At 38.8% G+C, this 10,776-nt stretch overlaps 1 protein-coding gene across 2 annotated transcripts in view; it reads left to right on the top strand.

The window, feature by feature from the left end:
- LOC108750663 (guanine nucleotide-binding protein G(o) subunit alpha) overlaps window positions 1-6,758 on the top strand; it is a 25,219-nt gene extending 18,461 nt beyond the window's left edge. For both annotated transcript variants that reach the window (XM_018490302.1, XM_018490301.1), the window contains 4 exons: window positions 2,130-2,258; window positions 2,850-2,979; window positions 3,963-4,116; window positions 4,205-6,758. In XM_018490302.1, the coding sequence (XP_018345804.1) occupies window positions 2,130-2,258; window positions 2,850-2,979; window positions 3,963-4,116; window positions 4,205-4,392 (601 nt within the window). In that variant the 3' untranslated portion in view covers window positions 4,393-6,758. The remainder of the gene's footprint in view (window positions 1-2,129; window positions 2,259-2,849; window positions 2,980-3,962; window positions 4,117-4,204) is intronic.
- The last annotated feature ends 4,018 nt before the right edge of the window (window positions 6,759-10,776 follow it).

Genomic DNA, 10,776 nt, shown 5'->3' with positions numbered 1-10,776 from the left:
ATATATATAGAATCGCAGCGGGAATTTCGTTTCGCGCGCAGGCCGGAAGAGGATAACGCGAATTTCCCGAGGAATAAGTGCCGAGGGAGATGCGACAGGTTTGTTCGAAGATAGGGTCGCGAAAAGGAGGGATGGAGGAGGGGAATGATATGGGGGGGGGGGAGGTAGCTTCTATAGTCGAAATGTACGAGAAATATCCCTTTCTCTCTTCTTTTCTCTTTACTGTCTTCTTCGGGGATTTTCTTCCTCTCCCTCATGCGCACCTCGTCATTATTGATCGCAGATGACGTTACGCCACGCCCGTGTCACGTGGCACGCGACCAAGATGGCCGATCGGGTTCCGGCGAAACTACACCTTCTCTCCTATTTTCTGCTCAGTTTCGCATCTCTCTCTCTCTCTCTCTCTCTCTCTCTCTCTGTTTTTTTATTTTTCTCTGTTGTCGGAAAAATCTAAACTCTTTTCTCCAGGGAGGTGTTACCAGGGCTCACTCGCTCGTCTCGGCTTTGGTGTGTCTTGAATAGTCGAATCCTTCATGGCGGCCTGATTCCCTTCTGTGCTTCGATCTTTGCTTCCATTTCTTGCGCACTCTCTCTCTCTCTCTCTCTCACTCTCTCTCTCTCGTTCTTTCATATTCTGGACCCTTTCCATTCTACTGCATTATCTCGTTATTGTTTGCATTTTTTTTCTCTTTCTCTCTTATCAGAAATTCATCTATCATTAGACCTCTTCATAATCAGCTTCTGATTAATCTCCTTTCTCATCTCATTCCTTTTTTTTTCATTACAAAAGCTAAGAGGGATTTTGCAACTCTCATCTTGCAAAGTTGCAACCCCTAAACGCCGTAATTAGAGGTCTAAAAAGATGGCGCTGCGTGGTTTTTCCCTAACCTTTTACTTTTTCTTTTACTTCTTAGAAAATGTATGGATATGTGACGATTCTTATAACCGGAATAAAGAACTATTTTGATTATTTTAACGATTATATAAAATAATATTGTTATATGATTGTTTTCGAAAAATAATTATTTTAGCATCTATTTTAATTTTCATTGTTGAATATTTATTGTTTAGATTATCATTCAATATTTAATACTCGTATTCAACATCGAGAAATTATAAATCATTAATGGAACTAATTTATTTAATTAGCAATGAAGCTAATAATTTAAATATTTCATAAATTTTTGGTCATCATTTATTTGAACATTGCTATTAATTCTGGAAAATATTCTGTAATACGTTGAAACAATATTCTAAAAAAAAAAAAGGGTAATCGGATTTGATTGTTACACGGAAGGTTTTACTGAGGTATCTAAAAATTTAGCTAGATATAGATCTGAAAATAATTTTATTGGATTATCAAAATAATTATGTAGGATGCTGAAACTGATTGCTAGAAAGTAAAAACTTTTTCAGTATTATCAACATTTAAACGTTTTATATAATTAGTTTTATGATGCAACAAAATTATTTTCAGATCTATTTTAGCTAAATTTTTATATATTTCAGCAAAACTGTTCTTTCTATGTACTTACGCGCGGCGTTGAATTAATAGTGCCGGTTTTGTGAACAATCGACTAGAAAGTTCCGAGGCGTTTGCACTGGCGGAAGCATTTCCTCGTGGCCAGTTCGCACGGCAGTTTACGAAGACCCGATTACAGTAACACCATTTATTATGTCCACTCGCTTCCAGCTACTTGTTGCGAGCCGCGCCCTAGCTCCCATCTTAAACATTCTCGCCGCTCGAAATTTAATCGGGATTTATTGTAGGTATAAACAGATGCTAATTTATTGCAAATTAATCGATAGTAATCGTTCAAAAAATTATTGACCGTACAATATATGCCACAAAGAATTATGACCAAAAATGAAAATGCTTATGTATACGAAAAAAAAAAACATTCGTAAAAATGAATAAACCGGAATTAATTAAAGAGGAAAATTATTTCGAGTTTGTTTTTTAAGAAATGGCGAACAAAATAAAATATTTAATGTAGGAATAAATTACACGAGATAATTAATTTATAACAATTTGCCGAAATACTTTGAATATGGAAATATGTAAATGTAATTATTTGTACCTTACAATTTTGCAACGTTTTTTTTTATAAATCTATTGTTCTTTATAGCTTCTTAGATGACTTGGATCGATTAGGAACGAGGGATTACCAGCCAACGGAACAGGATATTCTCAGGACTCGAGTAAAAACGACAGGAATCGTGGAAGTCCATTTTTCATTCAAAAACCTCAACTTCAAGTAAGTCGAGTTTATTCTGATTATGTTAAATTAAATAAGAATTTATATGAATCAAATTAAAATAAGCCATGCATTGTAATAAATTTATATTTGAGTTAGGATTTTTAATTAGGATTGTTTTGCGGATGATAACGATATCAATCCTGCTTCATTTATGTCTCGATTTGTTTATGTAATTTCGCGAGTGAGCGCGGTGCTCTGGAGATGCAAGGCGGCTTCGTTATGAATGGTCGACGTGTGAGTCATTACCGTGATAATTCGAGCATTTACTTGGAACGAAGCCGAACGATGAGTCGTATGCGCCGATGCTTCTTTCCGTTTGTCGAGGAGGATAGAAAATTAGTGTCATTAGCGGTTGAAATGCGTGATGAAATAATTATGTCTTCGTTAAAGCCGCCATACTGGTCTCTCAGCGATATCAAGTGCTGATTGAGAACTAATTAGATGACACGTGCATTAGCTTGTGACGATTGCAGACATTGATGTTTTGTTTATCGAGATTATTTTCTGGAATAATATCTTGATAGAATAGTAAGACTCAAAGGCTAAAATGGCAACAAAATTGATTTTTTATCTTTGTCTTTTTTTTAGATTATTTGATGTAGGTGGTCAGAGGAGTGAGCGTAAGAAATGGATACATTGCTTCGAGGATGTAACTGCAATTATTTTCTGCGTGGCAATGTCCGAATACGATCAAGTCTTGCATGAGGACGAAACGACGGTAAATACTCTAATTTATCCTTTCTGACGTATTCATAATGTTTCATTTTTTTTTTTACTTGGATATTCGATTGAACATTTATTAATACGTTCGATCTGAACTTAATCATTTCTAATTTAAACATTTTTATAATTTTAATGTATTTTATATTTTATATATGAAAAAATCATTGATATTATTTATATGTTGCATTAAAATATAATAAAATCAGCGTTCTCTCTCTATTGAGAAAAAGTTAAGAAACATCGAATCTCGGTGTTTTTATCACAGCCAATATATCACGTTTTTAAATAAATATATAATTAAACGAAGCGAAAAAGCAATGTGTTTTTAATCGCAAATATGATAAAGGCGATTCTTCTTATTGCGACAGTAAATGCGCGCATTCATGAGATTACATTGAGAATCCGAGATAATCAGCATTGGACACGGTTGATGTATGCACATACAGGGTTGAATGTACGGCGATCCATCAGAAGAATATCATGTCCAAATTAGGAATGCGACAGTATACACGTAACTGAAGCTCCGAGGAATCAAGGGATCAATTGCCGAGGTCGCTGCACGTGGGAAGGTTCCGTTGAACTCTCCACTCGCGTGCGATAGTGACACACGCGTGTAGTAGTCGTTCTACCAATGTTAATTGTCACTACGGTGTGCATCTCGTACCCTGTATCACCGGTCCATCGTAGCCTGTACTGATTATGCGCGGAGAACAAGTGTATCACGTATCACGTCCGCATTAATAAGGATCGCTTTAAATATAATATCATGTTTGGAGAGCGAGTTTCATATATCACGGGCTTGAATCATTCGTGCTATTTATACTAATGTGAATATTACATAAACGTATCTTTCTTGATTAGTAATCCTTCTGCATCTAAGTGTTTTGCGGAAGAGAAAATGATGAGAATGTCAAGGGAAATATCTCATATAAACGAACGAGAATGTAACTAGTTCCTCCTCCTTTTGATGTTTTACAGAACCGAATGCAAGAGAGCTTAAAGTTATTCGACTCGATCTGCAACAACAAATGGTTTACCGACACCTCGATTATCCTCTTCCTGAACAAGAAGGATCTCTTTGAGGAAAAAATCCGCAAATCTCCTCTCACAATCTGTTTTCCCGAATACGCTGGTAAATTATACATTAAAACACGTGCTATTATTCTAGTTTATCATCTTACAAGCATGTTAGTTAACGAGGCGTTGAATGCTCGCCGTAGGTGCGCAGGCGTACAGTGAAGCGGCTGCATACATCCAGGCACAGTTCGAAGCGAAGAACAAGTCGACCACGAAGGAGATTTACTGCCACACGACCTGTGCCACCGACACGAACAACATTCAATTTGTGTTCGACGCAGTCACAGACGTCATTATCGCCAATAATCTGCGCGGCTGCGGTCTCTACTAGGCTAATTCTATATTCTACGTTAAGCGCAAACGGAGGAGGAAAACGTTACCCACGACATGGCTGGCCGGACGATATTCTTCAATAGGTTCGTGGCTCGTCTCGGTTCTATTCCGACGCGAGAAAGAAAGAAGGAGAGCGAGAGAAAGAGAGAAGAAGACGACCCCTTTCGTTATCAACGCTGTGCAGAAGCGTAGCAAAACGTTTAGTTTGTCTTGTCTTATACTAATGAATCTGAGAAGCCGACAATCGTTCGTGATGTCGGTTGGAGAAATGGCACGCTCCTTGACGAAGGCAGCGAGAAAGGATCGATTGCGGGAGAGAAACGCGTGCTCTAAGAACGAGACGGTGGGCCATCGTTGGTTCCGATCCTCGGAGAGGATAAATGTCGTTTTCGCAAAAAACAAGATCGAAAGTGATCGATGACGATTTCACGAGTGATATATCACGAACCTTAGGTATATGTGCCGAAGAAATGAAAGGGATCTTAGTTAATCGTGCTTGCATCCGATCGTCGACGGTGACGAAAACTGTCGGGTCCTGTACAAAATTGAGAGGGTCGCGGACCGTTTAGTCGAAGCTGACCATTGATGTTAAGAATCGTCGAGGCTCGTGCACATTTTGTACCGTGATTTTCGGCTTCGTTCTCGTTTCGCTATAGAAACGCTCGAGCATTCCATGACGCTCCACGCGAAGGAAGAGAGGAAGAGTCACGCGTGCGCGCCGCGCATACCAGTCGAAATACCTTTTCCCACAATTTTCGCACACAGATTTTACTAAGCGCACTTCGAAGTTCGGTTTATATATACACATATACACATTCATATATTCTCTTATGTCTCTCCTTTCCATCGAGGAACAAATTCACACGCGATCGAACGTATCTCTCTCGAGAGCGTTGACATGCGTTTTCCCAGATTTGCATTTTGATAAGCGGAGAGCGGTTGAAGGACAACGCGACAAATTTTGTAAGAGAGCAACGCGCGGTGTCGATATCGCGAAGTATCTCCAAGCTCAGTTGATTACTTCTCGTAATATATAACGGTTAGATCCTTCTATTTTTATTTCATGTCATTTCTATACGTCATGCAATTATTACGCAGTTAATACGACGACCACGCACACGAGATATTCCTAGGCACAGGAACCATTACAGCCACAAATGTCGATCCATACGCACATACACGCGCATAAATTATTTTTCACGGTGGAGCAATTTATTCCCTTCGTTAACGATCGTCGACAGAGTGTCATGTACAGTATACTTTTAGCGCACGTACACGAATTCCAAGAATATGTAAGAACGTGTCGATCCTTGAAATCCTCGCGACTCTGAAATCATCCGTTCGTACGGTGAAATTTCCTGGTAGGAATATTAGGGAAATGAAAAGTCACGCGATTTCTACGCGCGGGATAATCCGCATTATATTGCTCGCGGATACCGAGGGACAAAATTTTGCGGAATAACGAGACTTCTTACGATTAAAAATGATTGTCGCTAGTTTACTGACAGTGAATCTAAGATTTTCACATGGACGCTCCGTGCGTTCGAGCAGGGACACACGTATGCATGTACCTGTGTGTACACAATTTCTGAGACATCCTGCGCACACGCGTATGCGGCGCTGCAGCGATTCGCGGGAATCTTAAGAGTGTATTTTTCTAAGTGCTTCGTTTTTCTTCCTTTCCGTTTTCCTTTTCCTACGGGGCGTACCGACAATACTGATAGTTAAGTTCAGTGTACGAAAAGAGAGGGATGGGCGAGGGAAAGTGTACGGGAGCATGCACACACGAAACCTCACATTTAGGCGCGTGTATCAACACGTGCGTTTCCGGGACAGGACAAGTAAGAATCTCGTTGCGCACAATCGTACTGTACTCGGCGCTATCTTGCATAAGTTATATTTTATTACACGGTAACTGTTGGGGGAGATACCGGCGAGAGAAAATGAGCCACCGATGATGAGCATCGTCACGTTTCGATACTCCGATTGCTTTCTCGTTAGAACAAGAGAACAGGAGCTGAAGGGATGATAGGAATAGGCATAGTGCAGAGAAGTAACCGTGTATGGGGCCTACGCATAAAGATTGCCATAATTGTTGTGACAGTGTCACAAGTTAACGTACAATGATCGACATACGTTGAAAATAGTTACGATAAATCTTTGTGCGTTGTTTTACGATTCTATTGAAAATACAGAAAAATAAGATTTATTAAAACAAAACTAAAAGCTTTACCGATTCAGCAAATCTACGGTCGTAATATACAGACAACCAGTTTTCTATGTTAAAGTAGCAAAGTTGTACTGTTAAATAAAATTAGCGATTATAGATAATCATATTTGTTGTAATAGCACAACAAACTTGTTGAAAAAAATACAGGAAAGATAACTTTCCTTGAAAATCGATCCAATCTTCCAATTTCCTTGAAAATCGACACCAAAGTTTTTTACAAAACGTGCTAAGCACGTGCTAGCTAAGCACTTTTGCTACTGTAATGAAGGAAACTTGTTACATTAACAGTGTTCATTGTAGCAAAGAATTAGCTGTATTAGCACACTGATAATTACAGACATAATTTCTTTATTGATTCATCAAATCTTCTTAGTTATAGATGTTGAACTCGTGCAGCAAGCTATAGTTTTGCTGAACCATTTAATCTATTTTTTTTCCACACTTCAACAGTTATGGCAAATATTATGATCTTTGTGCTTAGGCCCTATGTCGGGGGATCAGGTGACGAGAAGTCGTTCGTTCGAGATATCAGAAATCCCGTTTTGTTATCCGACAGTAATCCTGACTGAGATCAATATAAATATCCGTGGAGTAAAAAGACGACGACAGATTAGCCGAAAAGAGTGGATGGGAAACGCGAATGCGACTGCACGATATATCGAGGGCTGACGAATGCAATTGAAGCAAGGCTCGAAAATATCGGCCGCTGATACTTGTGCTCGTCTGATACTTGAAGAAGAAGGATGCACTCTCAAATGTTCGAACGATACTTGAACGATACAACCGTTGAAAGATATTTCTGAGATAACTTTTAGACCTCACAGGAGAGTTCATACTGTATACTCTCTTCAGAAGTGTTTTGTATCGTTGGTATCGCTCGCGTGGACCACGAACCGCCATGATTATAGCAATGTGACGAAATATCGATACTTTAGAAAGCCTCGAGTATAGCAGCAATGCTATTTATTAGCGATCTTAAATTATTTGATCTTTAATCTTTTCAAGTATCAGACGATACCCGACGCTTCTAAGCTACGTTACTAGTAGTAAAGTAGTCGATGGCATTTGGGGCATCATCAGTGAGACGAGTGACGAGTTAATCGTACTTTGTGACTTTAGCTAAAGTGACTTAGATAAAGTATTTATACGGAAAACCAAAAAGATGAAATATGTGTAAGAAGTCTCAAACGTACCAAATAGCGCGTGCCAATGCGCATGATTTAAATTTTAATCTAGCTACGTTAGGATATCGTGGGGCCCAGTAAACTGCGCTTTCTGTCGAGAGAATGATTGGACATGATAGGAGTGACGTTGTTGGTTGTTGTCGCAAGATACGCGGATTCGACCGATCATGAACATCGGTTTCTAGCGTTGATAGAGAGAAGGATTACTTTAACTTTAAATCATCATATTAACTATTGCGCTAACAAATTTAGCTACTGTGACTGTTCGAAGAGAATCAACTGTGCGGCCGAGACTTCGATCGATTCATTAGAAGAAGTAGATCGCTATCAATTGTGATGTCGGTCGAATCCGACTATTCGCGTGCGACTTGATTGTTTACTATGTTGTTACCGTATTGATAAGGGACCGTATTACATTGCAAAAGTGATATAAAAAAAAAACTAATATTATCAAAGTTCATATTTGAATTAAGTAATTAAGTTACTCTAGATAGTCAAATCAAAATTGGGATCGTATGGATTCTGTATCCGACTTGGGCTGAAATATGTTTGGCCATTTTAAATTAGATGGAAAATATTTTGAGCAATGCATTTTCAAATTTCAAATAAAAGTTGCAAGGTTTGAAGAGGACCATCAATTGAGTCATTTAGATTTTGGATTCAGGGGCTTATTGGGTTTAAGTATAATAGGTTCAAAATTTAAGTAACTCATCTGTGATGATCTTCTTGAAATTATACAAATTTTATTTAAATATTTTTTTAATGTATTGTTTTCGAGATATTTTGTGTCTAAGTTATAATGACCAAACATGTTCCAAACTAAGTCAGGTACAGAGAGAATCCACAGAATTTAAGATTTGATCAATTGGAATATCTACATATTTCAAACGTGATCTTTCGACTGGTAACATTGAGTTTTTTTGTATTTTCTTTGCAATGTAGCATGTTCCCTTGTGAGAAAAATGTTCTGATTAAACTAACACAAATATCATTCTTTTTGGATTTTTTTCTTCATTTAATCAGAATATTTTTCTCACTGCGTATGTGCATAAATACGATGGACGCGTAAAATCGGGAAAGCGAAACAGGAAACAAAATCGAGCAAAAAACGTCTGGGAGACGTCTCGTCTGACGAGAGCCAAAGATTCATCTCTCAATGTTGCTCGATTCGTACTGATTCCACACGAATCTAAGATTTAGTGAGAGATCGAACAACCCGCGGTGTAACGTAACTAAATCGAAATCATGCGTGAAGATGATCGTTTTTCGGCTCTAGTCAATCTATCGAGGAGCTCGTCGACGATACATGTCGGTGAAATTGTTTTACCGAGAATATATTTAGGAGAGAGGGAGGTCTGGGAGGGAGGAGAGTTCGCACGCGTAATTTAAGTGAAATGTTCGTAGATATCAAGTACGGGGGTCGTGAACAGGAATATATGAGAGTATATTTGTAAGTCTACCGATTTACTGCGTTGCTAGCTTGTACATGATTCAGCATTAAGAAGCTATATAAGCGATGTTTCTGTATGCAAGATGCATGTTTCCTTGATGAGTGCTTAGACGAGATACTTAGGCGAAACGGACGGTTGTACGCGAGCGAATGGTTTGCGATAAACTAAATACAGAAATACAGTACCGTTGCGAGTTCGAGACAGGAAGTGGCGGTCATGAGTACTAGCTTCTTTCGGCAAGATCGAAAGAAAGTATCTGTAAAGCGAGTAACCCGTTCGACGTATTGCCTATTGGCCTTGCGACACGAGAGACCGACATTCGCAAAGATCGGCGGATCCGATCAGAAATTAATTGATAAGACGACGATCGTAAAAGACGGTAGACGAGATCGAAAGACAAGCGATCAAGTTGATCGCGCTGCGGCGAGACAGGTGGACAGATATCTCGAGTCTGTATATATAATATAATTCTATAATATATAATAATAATATAGTATTATGTGTGATACTATATTAAATGTGAGTAATATACGCTCGAGACTCGCGGGACCACCCTGTCGCGTATTGCTGCGTATCGTGCGTAAGGGCCTGAGCACGAAGATTGTTGGAAACAATTACGATAAGTTTTTACATTGAGTTACGACTCTGTCCGAAATAGTTACAAGTTACGACAATCTTTGTGTTCAGTACTCCGATTCTCTTATGCCCATTTCTACCAATCTAGGTTAATTTTAATCTCGGTCCAGCTAACTCTTCATCTTTTTCTAGTTCTAAGAATTGGATGAATAAGTTGAAGTTCTAAGAATTGGAAGAATAAGTTGAACAGTGATTGAAGTTAATTGCATTGGCAGAAACGGGCATTAATAACATTAGACTCGTTCTTTTTTTTAACAGAACTTTTTGCACTTTTTAACAGAACTTCTTTTTTAATTCTCTAACGTGAAGAGAAAAGGAGGAGAAGTAAATCGTGCAAAGAGTTGAGTTAAAAAAAAGGAAGGCTACTGACGGTATTGTTATATAGTGTTGCGCAGGTATTATATATGATAAAATGTAATGCAACGACAATATAACGACACCGACACTAACGTTAAGATTACAGAATTGGGATACAGGTCATAACGAGCATAAAGCTCATGCCGCACGATCGGATCGACGAGTCTCATCACCGCGTTTCTTTTCGCGTCTTTCACTCTACTGTTTCTCATTGCACGCGTGTATAAGCCAATGAGCTCTGTAATATACTGGAGCGAGCCTTCCCTGTGCTAAACTATAGAAAACTACGGCCCGATGAAGAAAAAGAAGGGAAACAATATTGGTCTCTCTCTGACTCTTTTCTACTTATGGTATAGTAAAACAGCATTCGCCAATCAGCGAATCCCTGATAAAGAAAACAGTACCAAAAGTACCAAAAAGTACCTTTGCATTAGAGTGTTCTTGTTTAGGAATTGAGACGCCTCACTCCTCGATGGCTCGCTCCAGTATGTTATAGAGCTCACTGGTATAAGCGAGCTCTCTCC

This window comes from Trachymyrmex septentrionalis, unplaced genomic scaffold, assembly GCF_001594115.1.
Source record: "Trachymyrmex septentrionalis isolate Tsep2-gDNA-1 unplaced genomic scaffold, Tsep1.0 scaffold37, whole genome shotgun sequence".
NCBI lineage: Eukaryota > Metazoa > Arthropoda > Insecta > Hymenoptera > Formicidae > Trachymyrmex > Trachymyrmex septentrionalis.
This window is presented reverse-complemented; position numbering and strand designations above follow the sequence as displayed.